Below are 23,221 nucleotides of genomic sequence, written 5' to 3'. Positions count from 1 at the left end.
CAATTTTAACAGACAGAGCCTGGTCCAGGCACTTCACTTCTGGGAGGGCTTGGTCTGAGAGGTGGCTTTTTAAACTGAGTTCTGGCTATAGAGTTTGGTTTTGGGTTGTGTTGGTTTTTTGGGTTTTTTTTTGAAAATTCGATAAACCATGACTGCGTATTTCTGGGAAGGGCAGAGCTGAAGGCCCAGTATTACAGCATCCAGAAGCTCTGACAGGTTCCCATACCTGCTACATGCTTCTGAAAAGCCACAGTTTTAACTGGGCCTGAAACCTCACAGCAAGTCGAGGTAGGTCTTGGGTATTTTAAAACCTAAATGGAAAGTAAAGTGGTTAATGTAATTAGCACCTGCTAATGGGATAAGCTTGTTTTCTCTAGCCTGTGATCATCCAAGGGACCCGCTGCTTCTGGAGCCTGCGCTGGCCACCTCACGCTGAAACGGGAGCACAGTCGAGCGCTGACCTTCAGTGAAGGGTGCCCGAGAGCAGTGCCTGGCCCCTGCCAGGGCCGGGAATGTTCTTGTCCTGGCTGGGAACAGCGGGGCGGCTGCACGCGCTAGGAGTCGGCCCGCCCCTGCCTCCCGGGCCCAGCGCTGCGCTCGGACACACCGGCAATGCCCGGGAGCCTGGCGGGCTGAGCGCAAAGTGTCCCTGCTGACTTTGCAGGCTGGCCCTGAGCAAAGGCCGGCGCTGGTAGGGCCGAGGCGAGCCGCCGGAGCCACCTTAGCCTTAATCCGCCCTGACCGCCTCCCCGCACTCCGTGTCCCAGGAGGCAGCGCGGCCGCCGCCGCTGTCACGTGTCCACCGGTAGCGCTGGGGGCGTTGCAGACTCACGGAGCGGTTTGGGGCGGAAGGCACCTGAAAGCCCATCCCGTTATCCACCCCGGCCCTGAGCAGGGACATCTCCAGGGGCCTGGGCTGCCCGAATCCCCACCCAGCCTGGCCTTCAACACTCCCAGGGGATGGGGAAGTGTATCCGGGTCCTTCCCTGCGCACGCGTTGCCGCCCCGCGTCTTAACGACCACAACAAGCGGCCCGGCGGGTGCCCACCCCTGAGGCACCGCGAGCCCCGCCCGCTGGGGCCGCTGATTGGCCGAGGTTCGTGAGAGCGGGCGCCCCATTGGCCCGCGGGAGGAGCTGTCACAGGGGCGGAGCAGCGCGGGGTCTGCCGGGCGGCGCCTCCTGCTCCTGCCCCCCCCGGCGGCTCCGGCTGCGCTCCCGGTCCGTGCGTCCCGCCGGGCCCGGCCGGCTCCGGCAGCTGCGGCGGGCGGGGCGGCGCGGGGGGAGAGCAACCGTGTCTCCCCCCGAGCGGGCCCGGCGGCGGCAGGTGAGGTGAGACCCGCCTTCGCTCGGCGGGTTCCGGGCCCTCGGGAGCGCCGCTCCTGCGGGGACGCTGCGGCGGCAGCGCCGAGCGCGGCGGGGCAGAGGGGCCGTGCTCGAACCGCCGCGGGCCTGGCCTCGCCGGCGCGGCGCGTGTTCCGGGAGGAGACGGGGGCCGGGGGCAGTGGTGGCGGGGCCCGCGGCCAGCCCGGGGTGCGAGGCCGCCCCGAGGCGCGGTGGCGGCGGGGACGGGGCAGCTGCTCGCCCTCCTTTGTTTGCGGGCGCTCCGCTCGGCTGTCGGGGTCCGGCCCCCACTCTGGTGCGGCGCTGGGCCCCGCTGGCGGGTGCACGGCTGAGCTGCCGCCTCCAACTGCCTTCCCTGAGCCCGGACCAGTCCCTGTTCTTACGTTTTTCCGGAGTTTTTCTCTGGCTCTGACACTGTGGAGGGCTTAGCTCTTGTCAGGAGGCATTGGGCGTCTGGTTGTCATGTCGCTTGTGGACACAAAAATAACAAAGGTAGTAGGTTGCGTCTGGAGTGCTGATACTAGAGCCCTAAAACTACAACATTGCTAATATCATTTGTGGTTACCTTGCTCTACTAGGCAATCACAATGTTTCCTAACAATCATTTTATATAAAATAAATTTGAATTCTCTTTAACAGTTACGTTTAGATGTTGTCAGAACTATATTTGTTTGCTTTATAGGTGAAAAATCCTAAAGATGAACAGCAATGCGCTACACGTATCTTCAAGGCTGCCTTGGCTAGAAGTGGAATGTAGTTTCCTGACAGATCTTCTTACAAGGAAGTTGTAAATCCTTTCTAATGGCCGACAAGAAAGAGCCTCCTTTTTTCAATAAAGATAATATGGGACCATTTCACTACAAACTTCCTTTCTATGAAACTATGGAGCTCTTCATTGAAACGCTTACAGGAACCTGCTTTGAACTGCGAGTTTCCCCCTTTGAAACAGTTATTTCTGTGAAAGCTAAAATTCAAAGATTGGAAGGTACTATTCTTTCTTGTTTCAGTGTAAACTGTATCACTTTAGAAGGAGTCCTGTTTTAAAACTCATGATTGCTAAAATCAAACCAAAAAACTTAAGTGTCATGTTTAGCAATATGTGTAAAAACTCGGTGCTTAGTTCATGGCTTAGGTTTAATTGAAGTTGAGTTGTTTTTTTGTTCTTTCCTTTTTTTGTAAGTTCATGGCTTAGGCTTCACGGGAGTTGGTATGTTTGCTCTTCTGATGTGTTGGTTGGGGTTTTTTTTTTCTAAATACAGTTATTAAGGTTAATCTTAAAAAGTTGTGGATTCCCTGACCCAAGTTGTTTGTTAACTAGCAAGATTATAAACCAGAGCCATGCAATATGTGTATATTGAGTAACTGAGCATACTTTAAATTTGCTGCTCTGTTTGTTGCTGATTAGGTTAGTCAGTTTATGGTTTTTTTATGATACTGCAGTCACAAGAGCAACTGCAGTGCAGGCAAATCCCAAAGGCAGCTTTAAGTTACTGATTTGAATTTGTTTAGGTGAGTGATCTTTTGCTGGTAGACATCTGGCTGAGCAATGCTTTGTCTTAAAATGATAAACTTGACGCATTCTGCCAAGTGAAAAATCTTTAAGTTATGAGGCCAGTCTTGATGCTTATGCAAGAAGAATAGGTGTAGGTTAGTCCTGTCTTACCTCCTTTCCTCTGTAATGAGGATGACCTTGCATGAAAGAATGTGATTTGAAATATTAAGATATACATAGTTTAACTACTTTGAAGCATTGCATCCTCTATCCTCTTTTTCACTTTGGAAGGGTTAAAGAACTGTATAGCTGTAGAATTTGTGAGTATTAGAGTTGCTGATTTTAAGAAAAGGGATCATCTCCTTCCCTAGTATACCTGTACGTGTTTTTCATCCCTCTGTCTCTTTCATCTCTTCTCTCCTTCGGTGGAACCCATCCTCTGGGAGATGTAACATGATTCTGTATGCTGGATAGGATACTCTACTCCTCTTACGGAAATCTGCTCTAGTGGATGGAAAAAAAGCCCAGACAGCTGGCACGAGACTTAAAACACAGAAGCATTGCAACAACAGAGGGGACTATTTACTAGTAAGATCTACACAGTAGGAGCTCCACCGTGCAGATAACTGGAGCTTACATCCCTGTAGGATTGCATGTTAGTGCAGCTGTGTGTGGATGGGCTTTTGTTTCCTGGGGACAGGGCCATAATTAATTGCGAGTCAGAGAATGTGTCAAGATGCTCCTGGAGGCTAGAGGTGAAGCAAGAAAAGGAAAGGGGTTTTTCTTCCTATAACTGAATATAGGTATAGGAGAGATGCACAGAATGCTAGCTAATAGTGAATTAAAAGAGCATAGGCAGTAGAGAACAGAAGGCTATCTGGGTAGTATAAACGATGGAGTAAGCTTTAAAGGATACATGAAGAGATCAGTGGGAGATGTGAGGAAGAGAGATTTGAATTCCTTGGAGTCCCAAATGTGAGACTGTGAATAGCCATACTCAGTTATGCCTACAGCTTACAAAAGAATCCTCATTTCTTATTAGAAGAACAGCTCAGTAATGAAGTTATAATATTGCTTATCTGGAATTTTGCTTGCATGTTGTAGTTCATAGGATGGTAAAGTAATTATGGTTTGGCTGCCTGCTGTATAGAATTAATAATAAGTAAATTGCATTAAACGTGGAAGATGAGTTCACTGGTGCTTATCATTGAATTGTAAGAAGTCAGTTGAAATACTTTGGTACTCCATAACAGAGTTAAAATATTTGTACTGTTCTGATTAAGGATTTGTGGGAGGCAGAGTGAAAACAAATTGATCAGTTACGTGTGGAGGAAACAGATACACAATGACAAGTTAATTTAATGTTGCTCTTGGGGTTGATACTGTATGTTAAAAAATAATTAACAATTTTTCAGTGACAGAGTTCCTATTACAGTGCACAAGTTTGAGCAATAAATCACCCAGATGGAGCAAAAATTCAGAAGTAATTTTGTTGTGATTTAGCTTGGGAAGGAGAAAGCTTTCATCTGTTCCTGTTTCTGCTGCTGGTTTTCACTTTTTGTTTTGTATCGTGTCAGCTTTCATGGGGTGTGAATCTCTCTTAGTTAAGCTGCACTTCTGGTTGGAGAATGCCTCCTACAATGCTGGAAGACTACATGAGGTCCCTAGTATGCGTATTGTCTTCATTTGGATGTTGGGGATGATAGTATGTAAGCAAAGGAGACAATTTGAAAAATGAGCCGAGACCTGAAAGCTCCAAGAAAAAAATCTAGAATTGTATCAGAAGTTAACAAACTGTTAAAATGTTACCCATGCCTGTAATCGTAAAAGGCTAATAATAAAACTAAAACAAGACAAATTGATCTTGTGAACAACTGGAAAATCAATAGTTGTAGACTGTCTTCACCATAATAAAAAAGCATAATATGGATGGCATGTTAGGAATTTTGTCTACTTCAGATACTGTTTGTCATTCTTGATGCCTACTAGTGATCTGATATGGAAAGGCTTGTTTAGACAGCTGTACTAGACATTGGTACCTTACTAAGAAAGAGCTCCATGTTTTCAGTGGTTTTAGTCAGTATAGAATACACATAAAAACTTACGGGTTCTAATGCATCTGAAATTTCAGTGCAAGTCTTCTACTCATAAATTGAAGTTACAGCATATCTGATGTGTGTTTGGATCAGATCCAGGCATTTGTCCTCAGATATGTTCTCTGTGAAGTAAGCAGGAGATTTGTTATAGCATTGACTTTGGAGCCCCAGGGCTAAATTGCTCCTAGTCTCAGATTCACTGACTGAGCCTTTTAAAATGGTTCACCTGGGAAGAAATAGCTCCCTTTGTCTCTACTGGTGTCATAAAAGCTGGAATACACACACAGTACTACCAGCAGTGCTACCTATTCCATTGGTTTTACTTGTTAATCAATGTTGATGGACACGGATAGGATGGTATCTGAATTTCAAGGTGGCATGAAAGACTGAGCTTTAACACAAGTAGAACTTAAAAAAACAGGATTTCATTGAAAGAGGAAGTAATAGGGTTTTTTAAACTGAGATCTCTCTTTGGTTTCTCCATTGCACAAGTCCTTGTAGCTGCTGGGCTGGGCAGAGTTGAGTATTCATTCAGAAACACCAGTTATTACACTGTTTTAAAGACAGAGCATTCAGGTAGCATATTCATAGTAGTGGTTAATTAATCTCTTAAAGAACCATAGGTAATACCTGTAAGCATGTTTGTTGGGAAAGATAGGATTGAGTCTCAAGGGAGGAGGTGGGCTTTGGGATTTTGTGGTGGTAGTGGTGGTATTACTGTTATTAGCTTGCAGGAATTAATTGGAATTCTTCAGTGTGAAGTGTTAGGACATTAATTTACATAGTTAGCTTTAAAATAAAAAAACAACTTGGTCATGGTTTGTTCGGTGAGTACTTGCCACTGAATTTTATGATCTGTGTACGTGGAAACATTGACCTTTTTAAAAGAAAATTTAGATGTTCTCTTGTTCTTGTATGATTGTAAAGGGGGAAAAGAGAACTAGCTTTCAAAGTACATCTTGATTTCAGTGTTCAATAGGTGTTCCCTTGTGTTCAGTAGTAAATGACAGATGCAGCAATAATTTTGTTGTATATGTGTGTGTACTCAGTTCATCGTGTGAGCTGTTATTTTTCTTTGGTCTTTTTGCTGTCATTATTTTGCTGCCCATGTACAGGAGCTTCACCTTAAATAAAAGGAACTAGAGGAACATCAAGCAGACTTCATATGGATGTTGTAATTTCTTTCAGTATTCTGTGAATTCAGAGTATGTCATAATGATATTTATTAGTATTTGCATTAGAGAAAATAGCTGTGCTTCTGCCAGATTGGAGTAAGTGGCTTGCACAAGTGTCATAAATTTTTAACAGAACCAATCCTGCTTTTTTCTGTTTACAACTTTTCTCCTGCATCTTCTATTTGCTTTATGATTTTCCTGTTTACTGTGCTGATAGAGACTAGAAGTTCATGAAGCATTTTTTAAGCTTGTGCTGCTTTAAGTTGTGGATTTCTGCACCTCTTACTAATGTAGCCAGTTTGTGGGGGAAAATAATAGTGTCAGCCCAGCCTGTCTGTAAACAGAGGCTCCAGCAATTTCAACGTTAAATGAAAGATAAGTGCACTGTTTGGATTTTGTCAGTGACATGTCTGTAGCATTCTTAAACGTAGGAACTTTATGCCCACAACTTAAAATCAAGGTTTTTTTCTGACATTTACAAGGTTATTTTTTTTCCCTGTGTTAATCTTGACCAAATCAGTTTCTGTGGTGAACAAAAGGGAAGAGTAAGGGAGGGAAGCTTAAGGCTGTATGTGATATGCTGATTCAGAGACAGGAGAGGGTAGCTGCTTCTCTCTTCCCCCCATTTTAGTAGGTCAGATTGTCAGCACACCTGCAGCCATTTCAATAGGTAGTCTGCAGACTCTTCTATCCTCGTGTAGCATCACCTGGCCAGCTCATTTCCACTTGAGCATTGAGATGTAGCTTATTGCCCTACTTACCTCTCGGTCCTGATTTAGAGCAGGCCAGTGATACTGTCATGTACTACTCAGGGAGAGGGTATAGTGGATGTGTATGTCACAGTTCTCATTATTGTTGGCAGTTGTCCATGCTGATCTCATGTGTAAATGTCTCCTCAAGAAATCCTTACTATAATCCAGAAAAGGACAGCTGATTAATATTTTGCTGCTTCTGAAGCTATAAAGCATATACTATTTCCTCAGTGTATAAATACAGAATTCTAAGAAAGCAGTATAAAAGGGAGTAAGTAATAAAGACATGTCTGTTTCCAATTACAGCAGAGTATCCTCTTTTCATCTGTTCATTTCATCAAAAATACATTGTCATTGTTGAATGAGTAAAAACATGTTTCACTCCAGTGCTGCCAGCTGCAAGCCAGCCTTTTTAACAAATACTCTCTCAGTTTATCAAAGGAATTGGAAATTGCTGCTTGGAGGCTGCTGAAGCCATAACAAATGCAGACAGTAATCAGATTGTTTGTAATCAGAAGAGTGCAAAACAACACAAAAAACTTTATTGTAGACTCGGTGGCTATTGCCAGCTTGTTCTTTTGCTTATACTGCTGACTTGAAACATAACCAATAACCAGCTATTAAATAGCTGGCAGTGTACTGGCAATTATGTTAGTCTGCTGTATGAACATATTATTCTTAAAATGTCCTGTGGACTTCAGAGGATATAAGATTCCTGTTAAATGCAGTCAAATGGAGTAAAGTTGTGTTGGTCATTCAGAACAGGGAAGATTGGGTATGAGTTGTGCTGAGAAGAGGAAATTGTCATCTTCCGTAAAGCCTAAAGAAAAACAATGACAGTTCCTCCAAAGGGCATTCCCCCTTCTGCACAGGGATGTCTCCTACTTGCCTGTTTAATGTGCTTGGACTTTGACCAGACAGGATCTTGTCCCCTTTCTTCCTTGCCAGTGATGGATTTTGGTAGCTTTATGCCTTTCCTCTACTTAGGAAGGGGCTACTTAGCTATCTCCTGCCACAGCTTGCTAAGCATTCTCACAAGCCTTCAAAAGCTTACATGTTTTTGGAAACTATCTGAAAGACACTGATCTTTGTGTTCCCCTCCTGCCAGATGTATTTAGGGAAGTCTTACTGTGTAGCATTGCCAATTGCATTTCCTTTTAAGTATCTGAACATGCAATGAATAAAAATATAAGATTATTTTAATGTAACCTTTAGGAAAATACATTTATAGGTTTTGTCTCTTAGTATGAGAAGTAGTGTTTAGAACTTTTTGAAAAAGTAATTCTTGGTCTCTATAGATGTACATTTTAATTAACATTTGTCATGAATGCACAGTAAGATCTTAATTACCTGGGTTTCACTAGACGAGCAACTTGTTTTGATGCTGGAGGGAAGGGGTTTTTTTTGGTGGTCTGAGATGTCTCATCCTTTCATAACTGTCTTCATTTTTATTCTATCCAAAATTTGGAACATGGTAGCATTCCAATAAAAATGTGTGAAGACCTCAAATTGTACCAGCGTTTGCTTATTATCTCTAATGTATATTGCATCTGTATCTGAGGTGACTACGCAGGCAGAAGTTGTGTAGAATTTGGATTCTGTTTGTGTAGAATATGAATTTTTAATAAGGAACAAATATTCAGTATGCTTACTTTCTCTTAACAAAAAATAGCCAAATCATCCCAGAATTTGAGTTGAAAATGAGTATTACTGGATATTAAAAATAACATTCCAATGGCATAAAAAGCACCCAGAACAAAACAAAAGCGTGTGTAGGATGAAGTTTAATTAACTGCTGTGGTACTGAACTGTACATGCCAACTTTGAGGTCCCAAACCAAGCACGGATAAAAACACAACTGCAGTTCTCACCATGGTTGGAGAGCTGCCACCAGTCACCTTAATGTGACTATGTCTGTACTGTGAATAATACAAAATGCCAGTCTGTGCTTAAATTATTCAGCAGTTTTGTAGGTAGAAGTTTTATCCTGTGTTTCCTGTCAGTAGACATAAAGTTCTGAAGTTCAGATAACAGGAAAAAACCTCCCTTATCTGATGAATAGAAAAAGAGCAAGTATTAATAAGCCTGAAGCAGTTGAACACTTCATCACACCCTCTGCTGAGCCAAAAGATTGAACTTTGTGTGTGAGCTAAAGCCTTCTGAAAGTCTTTGTTTTTAATAACTGTTTGGAGGTTGGATGTCATGGCTGAAGACTGCTCAAGTGCCTGTCCTTGTCCTGCTTCCTCTCTTCTTTCTCCTGTGATCCAGTTTCAATCCATCAGCTGCATACTCTTCAAAAAGCAAAACTCCCCAGAGGCTAACTCCTCTTGCCAAGCTCCAATTTTAAGTCATTTGTTTGTTTCTTTTGTGTAGGTATTCCTGTCTCTCAGCAGCACTTAATTTGGAATAATATGGAACTGAAGGATGACTATTGTTTGAATGATTATAAGTAAGTATAGAATAAAATTATGTTTCTAATTAATGTTTCTAAATAATTGTTAGCATAAGCAACAGAAAATGCTATAAAAATTTATTTCTTGTTATTTACAGCATTTCAGAAGGCTGCACTCTGAAGTTGGTTCTGGCTATGCGAGGTGGACCTGTTAACACCAGACGAGGTAGGTGTTAAGTAAATTAAAGATGGTGGTTTTCATGCAACATCTTAAAACTGTAAAGAGCTTCTCTTAGATAAGCATTTTAGACAATCAGACTTCAGTTCCAAATTAATTGGAAAAATACTTAACAAAAATGGGGGGATATTTTTCCCCATCTTCTCTTACTTAACATATCAAGTGAACTTTGTTTACTCTTAGATTAAGTATATTTATATGTATAGAATCATCAAGTCATAAAATCAGCAACTCTTTGCTTGAAGAAAAAATTATTCTGGAATGTCATTATACAAATAGTTTTTAAAATATGGTCAATGAGAGTCAGGCATTGCTACAGTCACACAATAAACTTGGTTATGTGGATCGTCTGTACAGGAGTGAAAATGAAGACATTCCAATGATAATTTTCACTCGGGAAAAAACTCAGCATATCTTCTAGGCTGGGAATTCCTGTTATAAACTGAGCTGATCTCTCAGAGGTGATCAAAACAACAATAATAATATTTTGGTTTTATTTTGGTTTTTTGTCTTTATAGTTCCTGTGAAAGATCCTATCAGGGAAATGGCTGAATACATGGATCCCTCTAGAGACAAGATCTGGGAGAAAGGGCCATCCAACAAACAAGTTACCTTCCTGGTGTATCGAGAAGGAGATCGGTTGAATTTCTTCCGTGTGGTTGACCGGGGTGATGGCACTTTAACGCCATTGTCTGAGTCTTTGAGGTAAAGTTGGTTTTAATCTTTATATTATTCTTCAAAAGTGGGTTGCTGTGTAATTTTCAGCTGTATTTGTTGACTTTATCAAAAGAATACCTGGCATATTGCAAGAATTATTGCCTAGGGGCTATTAAATTCTTGTAACTGTCTAACAGTACGGTAGTGCTTTGTGGTCAGTGGTTTTGCTGATGGTTCTCTTATCACTGTGTGTGTTAATATAATGAGTTAAAACTGACTTCATACTTCAGGCAATTCTCAACATTCCAGCCTGTTCTGAGAAGGAGCATGTTGCAGGAGAGTCAAATCAGTATTTTATTAGATATTAGAAACTTCTGTTAAGCACTTTCTCTAACATCTTAAGGCATTTGTTTAGTTTTGTAAACATTTCTCTGTTCACAGAAATTTTTTTTTCTGTGGATATGACTTGACTAAATGTTTAGTCAGGAAGATAGTAGATTGGCAGTGCAAAATCCTGTGGGCTTTTTTTGGTTTGTTGTTTAGGAGGGTGGTTGGTTTGAGGGGAAGGGTGGTTTTGTTGTGCTTTATGTGGGGTGGGGATTTTTTTGATTTTGTATGGATTTTGGTTTGGGTTTTTTTTGTATGTTGTTTTTTGTCTTATTTTTTTTAATCTACTGAAGTAATTACCAATATAGCCAGCCTTTGGATGCTATTAGGCCTCGGGTTAGCTACTTGAAGTACCAAGCTTGTGTTATTTGCTGTCAGAATCCAGTGCTGTTACCATCAGGAGGACAGGTGTGTCACTTTACCTACTACATTGTAGTAAACTGTTTGGTAATCTTTTTCCTAAAACTATCAAAATTGATATCTATTAAAAACGATTGAATTCTGTTTTTATACAGCAGCTTTTGGGTAGGGTCTTTTATCCCCTCAAGAACTTAATATTTGTACAGCTGTGAGGAAAGGAGTTCCCTTTCTGGGCACTAGCTGTGTTTTCTCCAAGGCTAAGGCTCAAGCTGTTTTAAGTGACTATTCTTGTTTCTGTTTGCAGAGGGAAAGCAAGAGCTTTGTACTGGGTTTGTATTCAGTTCGTATTCAGAATGATACTACTCTTAAAAATTTTTATAAGACATCCATACTTAAGACCCACAGACTGAAAGAAATATCAAAGTTGAATTCCCACATTGTTATACAGAGTAGAAAGACTTGTTTGATATACAAGGAAGAGAAAAGATGCAAATATTTTAGATCTGTGATTTTATCTTTCAGCCCCTCTACTCTTTCAGTAAATAGCCACATATGGTACTGTTTGAAATAGGTTAAAACAAGCATAACTGGTAAGAACTGAGAACCTTGCTGCTGCACTGGGCTAGATGCACTTCTGGAAAGATGAGTAGACTGGTGTAATTCTTGTTCTTGCTGCTAACCTGCCTGTTACCACTTTGTTCCTATTTAACCTTCTGACTCTAGTGAACATCCAAACCCATTCAAAAAGCTGGGACTGGGGTTGCTATACTGTGAGTTTGTGCAAGGAGTTGTCATAAGGAGCTTGAAATTGAATGGATAGAGTGGGCTCCCTGGTATCTTCCCTACATGTTCAAATTTGTGTGTGTGTGTGGATTTTTTTTTTTCCCCCATTTAAAACTAGTGTGGACAATAGTCTGAAAGTCTTTGTACTTTTCCATTGGGTAATCCTAGTGTATAGGTATAATAGTAAATTAATTGAGATTGGCTAAACATTGCAAATGGGAGGAGTGAAACACTCTTTTGGCTCTTGCAACTACCTGGGTAAGCCTTTCAAAGCACAGCAGTACGTAGAAAAGTCAAATACATTGGGCTTAAGAAATATGCTGTCACTGGTCAAGTGAACCAGTTGGGTTGGAAGCCACCTGAGTTGAAAACATTCAGCTTGAGTTGTTTCTATATTTCTGTGCTTTCTATGGGAGTTCATTTATTAGCTTTTCTACTAAGGCAGATAGTAATTTGGAGGGGAAGGAAATCCAAATTTTTTAATTTGTTATCATGTCTGGGTGAAACTGTGGGAAGTGGGAAAAGTAGCAAAGGGAGGAGAGAATGGAAACAAATCAGACCTTTTTGTTTGATCTTTGTAGAGGAAAGCTGTGGGTCACTCTGAGTACTACTATTTTGCATACTGACAGTTGTGTTCATATATGTGGGTATATTGGTGACTAAGCATTTCGAAGCACTTGTTTATCAGCCTCTCTCACACTGCTGATATGTGGAGCAGAATTCATTGACTGAAATTTAGAAATGAGACATTGGTTTTGGTTTTGTTTTATAGTTCTCCAGATAATTTTATTTCATCTGCGATTGAGTTACTGGTTAAAACTTGACAAGAGTATAAATGCATACAGTGGTCATTGTCTCTGGATTAGAAGAAGAGTGTTGAAGTTGTGGTGGAGGACTGGCAGACACTGGTGCCGAAAGGGTTTCAGCAAGCTAATAATTTTTGAGACATGCATTTTACAAGCAGGAGCTCAGGAATGTTGACACCTATGGACAAAGTCAATTTAAAATTTAGTCATTGTAAAATGGGCTGAAAATATCATTAATATCAAAACTCCCTGTCCAACTTTTGTAATCTTACAATCACATCAAAGTAAACAAATCCTTTTGTCAGTCCCTTTTTTTTTTTTTTTGGTGTGTGTTTTTGGCCCCTGTTTGTCAGGAAATTGAACAAAAAGATAACAATTATTTTTTCATTAAAAGAAAAATCAAAAACCAACCACACCAAAAAACCAACCAAACATGAAACATACCACTTTGCTTTCTATCATTACCTTGCAGGAAAGGAAGTTCAACAAATTCTTTTGACTTGGGTGATGTAAACCTTTATAAAGTTAAAATTTTGAAATAAGTTTTTTTAGTGTTGGGTTTTTACCAGGAGAAGTATGTATACATAATAGGCATGCTGACTGTCCCCATGTGGACCTATTCAGGTTTTGGTAAGAAATGACTGGTCTATTTTGTTGACTCTTGCTTTGAATTTGCTGCTGTCTTGCTCTTCACGCTGTCTCCCAGCTGTGCTGCCTTTGGAATTTTGCTACATTTTAGGAAATGGATTTGGAGAGTCAGTGCAAAAAATGCTGGCTCTAAGGGCAGCAGAATATTTCCAAGAATCAGGTAAGATGCCAGCTCTAATTAGTGGGTTGTGGTTTTTTTTTGGTACTGACTTCCACATGACACTTTTAGTTCTTCCTTGATCTCTTTTGGAGAGTAGAAACTTGAGCTAAATCTACTAAAATATTTTTATGAACACAGGGGAATTCGGGGAGTTGCCTGATTGTCATGATTTCTAGATGCTGACAACCTAATGGAAGAACTAAAACACTCTTCAAAATATACTACCTACAGTGTTGAAAATGCATCAATTTGTAATGAATTGGACACTCCTAATGGTTCTTTCATTTCGCTGTCAAATGCTGAATGTGTTACTGATTGATGCTTCATAGGAAAAACAAATTAGATGCTGATTTTTAAAACCTTGAGGTGAGGTTTTGCATTCTGTTAAAATGCAGAATGGAAGAAGGAAATGTCATGCTATAAACTTCCAGTGACTACTGACTTAAAATATTTTGTCTTGGGACTAGCAATTCTAATCTATTTTTTTTTTTCCAAATGTGAGACTCTTTGGCATCTTTGGAAACCTAAACTGATCTTTTTTTTTCTTTTCTTTTTTTTCTTTTTTTTTTTTTTTTTTTTTATTTTGAAAAGGAGAAATAGAATATCACATCCACATGGGTGACCCCTCCATTTCCATTTATGGTGAGAACACCCGTCAGGATGGATAGAAATTTGGACTTTTCCTTCCATGCCAGTGTCTGGTTAATTGGAAAACTGATCAGCTTGTTGTCTGAGTCACACACTTAACAGCTTTGGCCATATCGTCAGGAGACATTTGTGGAACTGGATATCCCCTCTGTGGGGGAAATATATAGTGAGTGTGAACCAACTGTATATGATATAACAACTTCCCAGAAGCGTGGCTATGTTCAGATTTCAGCTACATCACTTTGCCCTTATAAGGGATGCTTATGTGGATAAATGGATTTGAAATGTCTTTGCATACAGTTTTTACATAATGTTTTGTCAACAGATCAACTACGGATATGACTTCCTAGTTGTGAGAATACTCTACATTGAAGACATAATTCAATTACTTGATTAGAAGATGAATACAAACTTTCTTTTATTTTCAGTGGTGGTTCAGTTTATAATTTATATGCTGATGATGAAGATGAGACAGAGGCATCACCTTCTGGCCAACAGATTATTGAGAATTCAATTACTATGAATAAAATGAAACTGCTCAAGGCAAAGATGGAGAACATGAATCTGAGTAAAAAGGTGAAATTGTGATTTCAGTTTTTTTGTCATAAAATGGCTTGGGCTTTCCTTGTGCTGACTTTTCTAAAAAGCAGATCAGATTCTGCCATTTTGAGAAGTAAAGTTATCACAGGTAGATGATTTCTCAACTATTGTTTATGTAAATACTGTTGTATAAATGTTCTGCTGAGGGGCATTGGCTTTCCTTGGACCTACCTGCCCTCATTCAAAGAATTCATTACTGGTCCTGGATTTATTTGCAAGGGTAGCTTTTTTGGGGTGTGTGGGTTTTGTGGTTTTGTTTGTTTGGGGTTTTTTTCTTCCAATACTTTAAGTAGCATTGCTTTGCAGTACTGCTCTGGTAAAAAGTCAGTGTTTCTCTTAAAATGAAATTTCATTAGATACACTGTTACTGAAAAGCCTATAAAGTGAAATATGGGAATGATGCTATCGTGAAGATAAAACATTACACTGGTGTTCATGTGCGACTAGGTTGCCTAGATGTAAAATGAAGAGATTATACTTCCTTTCATTTTTTGTTGTGTCTGAGATCTGAAGCTCCTCTGGATAACTTTGATGACATTCTGGCTTCCTTTTCTATTTCTCTGACATGTCACCTATTTATTGAAAACATTTCCTGATTATAATCTTTGATTTTATTATTCAGCTGTTGGGGTGAAATCTTGATGGCTAGTAATATGTAAGGCAGTAGAAAGAATGATACGCTCTTTTCTGGCCTTACACTGTCTGAATTCCGCAGAATGTATTTTCAGTCAGGTCTTCTGAGCACAACTGGAATTCAAATACTAATTGCTGTTGTATCCATGTTTTGTGATTTTGGTTGAGCTTTGGGTTTTTTTTTAATAGCCTAAGAAAACTGTCAAAGTGAAGCCTCGCCCTCCAATGACTCCTCGACCACCTAGTGGCTCGGTGGCTGCTGCCCGTCACCGCTTTTTAAGAGTGCTCCCCCATATCGGACAGTCGTGCCTACCTCCTCCTGGGAATTTGCATCAGTCAGAATCTCCCCAAAACGCACTTTCAGCACTGGCTACTTTGGCCACTGCTGGTAGAACGATGCCATCCACACCTAATCACTTCCTTAAGGAAGATGACACTTGGCAGAGCAACTCTTGGTCTCAGCCAGTCAATAGCATCAGGTTACCACCGAAAATATCTCGCGTTGAACTAGAAAATGCAAAACTACCTACAAATAGTATTCTGACTCCTGTTTCATCCCTGCCTGCAAATTCAGAAAAAGCATCTGAAAATGTGACCTCAGCAAGTGAGGAGGATGCTGTTTTGTTTCCAAGTCTAACAAACGTGGAACTGTATGGAACAGAAGAAGAACATCTACCTGAACCAGATGCCTTTGCTTTTTTAACAGAAGCAAGCCCTGCTGAACAGTGTAGTGAGATCTATGACATAGGAAAGGTGAACCCAGAACTTGAACTGCCTGATGGAGACAAAGATTCTAAGGTTGTAGAGCAGCATAGAAAACCTATTGGCAAAGTGCTGAGCACTGCAGCAATGGAGACTGGTCTTCTCAGTACTCGTGAATTAAGTCCTCAGAAAAATCTGCTTTTGTCTCCCCTTCGGTATTCACCACAAGTGGCACATCACAGTTCTCTGAAACCACAAGCACAGCCCAGATGCTTTGAGGCTGGTAACTTGAGATCTACAGCCTCCCCTAATGTTCTTCAATCATTGGAAGTACGTAGTATAGCAGACTCCTCTTTTTCTAGGACCACTAGATTTTGTAGTGTGAAAGTAGAGTCACTTGGCAAAAGACCTGATGTAATTTCTAAAGTAGAGGCTAGGGACATCACAGATGTGGCTAGCAAGGCATCCAAAGAACCTGCGAGTTCTGTAAGTAACTTAGGATTTCTGGCTTCGCTGGCCCGAAGCACAAACAGGGAAAGTTTACAGAGTTCCTGTGGGACTGACAGGTTTCGGACTTCTGGTATTGCACTGCCTACAAACCTGCAGCATTTTCAGGAAGAAAGCTTTAGGAAAACTGCTCCTCCAAATGAAGCTGCTGAATATATTCTAGTGAGTATGAATGCGTCCAAAGAAATCAAGTTTTCCTGTTTTTGTGATACTGATGTTACAAAACTACTCTGTGTGTGTGTGTGTGTGTGTCTTGTCAGGAGAGGCAGATGGGGTGTGGGAGGTGCATTTAAATCCCTGGTTGTCGTAAACTGTTTTCTGAATGGCTGATGGTTTCTAAACTGCCTGTTTATCTAAACAGGTCCTAGAAGAATTTTTTCATTAAGATTTAAAGCGGCTGTTCAGTTCACAACTGAAATTATGAGTTATTGTAGTGATAGAATTATGAGTGTGTGTGTTAGAAGTGTCATCTGGCTTCTGCTGCTCACTAATTGTCATTTATTCCAAAGTGTGCCCAGTGACTGGCACCATATGTGCCAAGCTTCTGCTCTCTAATGTACTTTGTTGTTTTGGTGTACTTTGAAGTGTGGGGAGATTTATTAAATAGTCATTGAGGTTAGGGCTTTATATTGCAGAATTTTAACTTTGTGTGCCATTGTCTTGGACTCCTCGTGGGTAGATTGATAAAACATTGGTATCAAATAAGCTGATACCAGACTACCTACATTTTCATTTAATTTCCATCTGCTAGTAATTTCGTTGTGGAAATTTTTTTTTTTTTTTTTAGTCTGCGCATGGGCTTGGAATGAATGGAAGTATGGCAGCTGTAGGGAAAAGAGTAGGTAAGTAACTTATATAATAATTAAAGATGACTCTAATCTTTCCTGATATATCACACATAGAGAGGATAAAAATAATCTGTCTTTGTAAGGCATTTGACTTCTAGAGTCCTTGCTGTATTCCACCTCTATAGCATGGTTAATCTTTTAATATTTTAAGCAATTCTTTAACGTGCAGGTGGCATCCAGATCTTAGGTGGACCATAACTGCAACTCTTTTTTAGTTTTTTTAATACTTAGTGAAGCCTGCATGTCATCTGTAGATCTGAATGTGACTTTCTGTGCTGAAGTTGCCAAATTATCAGTTCTGTGAATACTTCTGAGTCTACTAAAATCAGAGCCAAGTTTATTGGTAGCATTGTCTTTATTACAAAAAAAAAGTGGGAAGGAAGCAATAAGGACATGGATGCTGCAGAACACTGATACAGTGCAGATTTTTCACTATTTTTTTTGCTGTTCAACATTCTTTCCACCCTAGTCATGGTAACTGTGGAGTGCTCAATGCTTGACATCCATTGAAAATAGATGTGTTATGCATAGATATTAATTGTTTATGTGATTAATTCTATTGGGAGGAAAGGAATTGTCTAAATTAATGCTTTCAAAACTCTTAAGAGTGAGCTAAGGATTTTCAGCCCATTTAATTTTTCTTCTATGTATCTTTGACTTACAGTTAGCAAGTTTTCTTTTCTTTCTGTATTACCTTAGGTGGGTATGTATTCCAGATCTGGCATATAAAATAAACTAGAAAATAGATGTTCAAATAGCAGATGCAACAGAAAAAAATTATGTAATTGTAATATTGGAGCAAAAGCTGCTAAAAGAGTGGGTTGTGCCTTTGTTTCACAACTGTGGAGGCAGCTTTGACTTGGCAGTCAGTTAGGAAACAGGTCTGTCCTGTCCTCTGCTGCTCCAGAGGTGATACCCTAAGGGCCCTGTCTGCATGATGGGGAAGCCTACTAGCACCTGAGTCATTTTGGATAGGACCATGAAGAAGACACTCCTCTGGTGTATCTTACATCAGACAAAATTGTATTTTCCAAAAGATACCAGACATGAGTTGGTGTGGTCATATCATGCAGGCTCTTGAAGAGATGTGGCTGGTAATGATCTGTTGTATAACTGGCCAAAGGACAGATCACTTTTCACTGTAGTTGCTGTAGGGACCATAAATGTGAGGACAGGTGTATTGTTTTTTCTGTTTAAGTAGGTCCTCAGGGCCAGCTGTCTTTGAGCTCTGTCTCTCTCACAAACTGGGCTAACTGATGCTTCTGAAATTGTGTGCTTTTAGATGATGAAATTGTTAGTGTGGATAAATGTTGCCTGGAAGTTTCAGTGCTGGATAGGAATTGGGGGGGGAGTGGTGGGTAGTGATGACTGTGATGTGTAGTGACTGCCTGGTGCTGCTATTGAGTGTAGTCTGCTGCATCTCAACTAGGAAATGACTGTTGGGATTAAAAGTGTGCTGGACGAAAAATACTTGTGAACTCATGAGAGAACTTTTTGGGAACATCCTGACAATATAGCTGTAGAAACACTGAAAGAATGTTTGAGAGGATGCATTGCTCACTTTACTGACCCAGCATGTGGGAAATACGCTTGAGCAAGTTGTGGACAAAGAACTTACTTCTGCAGAAGGAAGGGAGATGCCTTTTCTTTACGTGATCTCTGGTTAATAAAGCAACAACCAAGCATTACAAGGCAAAAAGTAAAAATAAAGTAAGTTTTTTTAAGTATAGAAATTTTACAAACATCTGCAAAGTGCCTAATGTAACCATATAACTAGGTAGAGGCCTGTAGTCTAATACGGTACTATTCTTGCAATTATGGAGTACCAGCAAAATTTGTAAATGTTGCAGTACTTATTTGGCAAATTAGTATAGTGAGTATATTGGATGCTAGGCAGTGGAATGCCCAGGTGATTCTTTGTAAAGCCATTGTGCACAGGGCTTTCCCAATGACGCTCTGTGTGCGTTCATTTTGGGTCTGGGAAGACCATTAAGAGATGTGTTTATTGATTCGTTCTGTAACTTCTTGCTTATGTGAACTTTTAACAGGTGTTCAAAATAACAGTTTTAAGGCCCACATTGTGATGCCTCTTCCAAAGGTGTTCATGGGCTTGAGGTGTGTTTCCTGTTTTGGCTTTCAGGGTTTATTTTTCCCCCTTCATTTTAGGCTTTGGGGTTCCCACCTGAAGTATCCTAAGAAATGCAAAATGAATCTGCGTTGCAAAAGGTAACATTTAACTTGTTTGTGAATGTTATAATGTCTTTACTGTCTTTCTACTTCTGAAAGCAGGTGAAGCAACCCATCTTCCACCTGTGAATGGCTTAATTCAAGCAAAAAAGAAAATGTCAAAGCACTGCTTTCTTTGTGGCAAGAAAACTGGATTGGCAACCAGCTATGAGTGCAGGTAGGTGGAGTATATAACCAGCTGTTACTTAAAATTGATAGCTGAGTTAACCAAAAAGTTTTTTTTGCTGCATAGTATTCCTTAAGCATAGCAAATCAAAAGGCACCCTTCAAGAAAGTTGCAGTTCTCAGTTCCGCAAAACTGCAGGAATTAAAACTCAGGAATGTTGCCCCTGTTGTGCTCTTGAGGTGCATGTTTTTCCAGGAAGACCAAGGAATGGAAGGTAACAGTATGGAAGATACCAGGAAATAAAGAACAAGATAACAAAAAAAGAACAATGACATTTTATACTTGTGGGAGAAGAACCTGCTACAGATACATGTTCTGCAAAGTTTCTCATCAATAATGGTATCATTAACAACTTGACGAAAAACTGGGTTTGATAGTTTCTCACAAATCTCCCTCAGATTTGGCCCAATTGCAACACATCTTCACAGTTTGTGAATTTATACAAATTTGTATTCAACAAATTTTTGATATGTGTGTTCTGGTTTTTTGCAAGACTTCAGTCACCTTTGAGCATCTAGAGCATCTCAAACACAGAACCGCCCAAGTGCTGGTCCCCCAAATCATTGCTTGTAGACAACACAGTGAGACCTGGTGCTTGGTGGTGATCTTGGGAAACTGTAAAAAAAACAACAAAAAAACCCAACCAAACAAAATAACCTCCAAACAAACAAAAAACTCCCCACTACAACAACAAAAGAACACAGAAAAAAACCCCACTCTCTCTGTTAGTTTTCAAGTACGAGATATTTTTTCTTAGTATTGTTTCCTATGAGCTAGTCAAGGTTGGGAGCTGCTGCGCTGTGAGGGCTGCATTTGGAGCTGATCTTAGTTCATGCCAACCAACAGCAAAATGAACAAGAACTTCTGCCACTGGGCAATCGTATAGGAGAATTTCAGGGTGAGGAATTGTCTCCTTACTGACTCTTCAGTCTCTGATTTTGAAACAGTTTTGGACACTGCTCACTTTCCTGATGAGCACATAGCTGCAAGCTCTTCTAAAAGTAACTAAGCAGCTTGCTTAAGGTTAAAAATGAAGGGGGAAAGGGCTCATCTCCAAGAATAGCATTTGTTTTGATTTCAAAAGGAGCAGCCATAGGACCTTTTACTAGAAAGCAGCATAAACCATATGTATATAATCCTATGAGAAAAGTTGTGATTATGGAACCAAGAACCAAAGAAAAACAAATTTATTTCCAGGCACACAAAGCCTCAGGAACAGCTGCAGAGTTTATTATGAACCCAGATAGACAGATAAGTAAATAGGGGATTATAGTGTGAGTTCAGTGGGTAACACTTAATCCATTTCAAGAGAATTCTGATTTTGAATGGTATCAGTGTTTTACTGTCAAGAAGCATCTCTATCAATAATCAGGCAACAGGACCCCAATATGTGTCTCCAGGTAAGGCACTTGTCCAGATTGTATCCAACATCCAAAGTACGCTTATCTCCTGGTAAGAGTCTTAGCTGCAGAACTGTCAAGTTTGAAGCAAAAATTCTGATCTTAACTCATCAAAATTGTAACTGATATTGGGTAGATGAACCCTTTTCCAGTCCTACAGGAAGTTATGTTCCCTGTAGTTTATCTGATGTCTTACAGCTAAATCTGTATTTATTAATCTTAAATGGCTAATGTGCATTTATGCCAGGCAGAAGTTGTGCTGAAAACAACTGTTTTGATTGTCTGAGTGATGTCATGGTTTTGAATTGAAATGCATTACATGGATTTCACCTGATGGAATTACTGTCCATGGTTTTGTCCTCTGAATTCTACCAACTAATACTGTGTGATGTCCTTAAAAAAGAAAGTAAAACAAAGCTCATCATTCTTAATTTTATAATGCATGAGACACCTCTAATATAAATGTGTTTGATCTTTGCTGGTTGGTTCCTGGAGTACTGCTCTTGCTTAGCTTCCCAGCTGAAGAGACTGTTGGGTCAAAACTGAAACATTCAGTGTGAAAAATGTCATTTTGTGTACCCTACCAGTTAATGTCACCAGTCAAGGATGATGACAATTCAAACAGCTCTGTCATTTAAGACATGGTTAAGCAAAATGGTTCCCAGCATGTCAGAGCATTAAAAGCTTCTAAAAGCTTGTAACATGTAATATTCTTGTTTCTTCAGATGTGGAAACAACTTCTGCGCAACGCACCGCTACGCAGAGACTCACACCTGCACCTACGACTACAAGAGTGCGGGGCGGAGGTATTTGCAGGAGACCAATCCCATCGTTAGTGCACCAAAGCTTCCCAAAATCTGACATGGTTGTGCTGCATGTGGCCACTCTGCCATTGAAGAATTGTATTGAATTGAGAGAAGCACTTGCTTAAACTGCATAATTTTGCCATGCTCCATATTTAAAGATTTGCCAAGTAACAAAAAAGCACATGAGGATGCATCGAAGAATAATGTGAACACTACTGCAGTTAAAACTTTTCTTCTTGAGTGAATGAAAGGTTAAAAATTAGTTTCTAAAAACTTACACTATGATTTAACTGTTACTGCACGTGTTGTGTTTTATATTTGGGAAAGCTATTTCACTAGACAAGTCTTTAAAGATGCACTTTACTAACTTTACTGTATAACCAGAGTTGAGGGGGTGTTGTAATGAGGGTGTCATGTAATGTCTTCTGTACTCTTGTTTTTTGTCCATTGCGTGGTATCTTCTAAGTTATTTCACTAGAAGGATCCTCCTCCCTCCCCTTTCTTCAAACAGCCTGTTTTGAGATTTTAAGGGGATAGTGTGTTCCACCCCTCTGTTTCATTCTGATTGATATTCATACATTGTGTGTCCATTCTGAAAATTACATATCATCTAAATCACATTTTCTTAAAATAATGCTGTTTATATGACAAGTTTGTTTTTAAATAGAAGGTTCTCTGTTTGTTGCCATTAAATATGAGAAACAACTTATTTTAACTTTTTTTGTAATCCTAGATTTTTTTAAGACTTCACAACTTGCTTTGTTAAGATGTTGAATGCTGTTATTGGAAGAAATTCTAATAAATATTAAATTTTATTCTTGTTTATGCTGTCATAAATGCACAGAATAACTTCCCTCTTACAGTGTGTTCCTAAATTAAAAGTTGGGCTCTGTTGGGAGGGTATATATATATATATATTTTTTTTTTTTCCCCACAAGCACTGGCTCTGTTCATACTGAAGCTGATGGGAAGAATTCCCACCAGCTTCATTAGGTATAGTGTGACCAACACTGTGTGCTTTAAATAAACTGCCTGAAGTCTTACAGTTTTGCTGGCAAAGGCAAGATGGATGCCCTTCAGCTGATACAGTATAAAGGCAGTTCAGTAAATGCATGAGACACCTCTAATGATCATGTAGCCACTGCAGAAAGTCCTGTTGGAAGAATGTACCTACTGGAAAGACTTTCCTCTTTCATCCTCTTAATGCCTGTGAAATATTTTTATAAGCATCAAGTGTTCCTGTAAAAAGAGATTAATAAAAAGCTATGACAAATCATCAAAACAAAAGAAACCCCCCCCACACTGTATCTAGGTAATCAAATGTCATGTTCCCTGTCTTGTCAAAGTCCTCAGCTACTTGGTTGGTTGTGGTATTA

The 23,221-nt window shown here is 40.0% G+C and overlaps 1 protein-coding gene across 3 annotated transcripts; it reads left to right on the top strand.

Moving 5' to 3' along the window:
• The first annotated feature begins 1,204 nt into the window (after positions 1-1,204).
• ZFAND4 (zinc finger AN1-type containing 4) lies at positions 1,205-22,538 on the top strand. 3 transcript variants are annotated; one of them, XM_082286296.1, is made up of 10 exons: positions 1,205-1,325; positions 2,025-2,327; positions 9,231-9,306; positions 9,408-9,475; positions 10,006-10,192; positions 14,365-14,512; positions 15,359-16,540; positions 17,166-17,220; positions 19,516-19,630; positions 21,765-22,538. In XM_082286296.1, the coding sequence occupies exons 2-10, from the start codon at positions 2,144-2,146 to the stop codon at positions 21,898-21,900; spliced, it is 2,151 nt and encodes a 716-aa protein (XP_082142422.1). In that variant the 5' UTR covers positions 1,205-1,325; positions 2,025-2,143; the 3' UTR covers positions 21,901-22,538. The 3 variants fall into 3 exon arrangements, with proteins under 3 accessions (XP_082142422.1, XP_082142420.1, XP_082142421.1); XM_082286294.1 differs by having other exon boundaries at positions 19,513-19,630; XM_082286295.1 differs by having other exon boundaries at positions 1,277-1,330; positions 19,513-19,630.
• Positions 22,539-23,221: the final 683 nt, after the last annotated feature.

This window comes from Coloeus monedula, assembly GCF_965178545.1.
Source record: "Coloeus monedula genome assembly, chromosome: 8".
NCBI classification, from domain to species: Eukaryota; Metazoa; Chordata; class Aves; order Passeriformes; family Corvidae; genus Coloeus; species Coloeus monedula.
The sequence above is the reverse complement of the archived record's forward strand: the minus strand, read 5'-3'. Positions and strand labels throughout refer to the sequence as shown.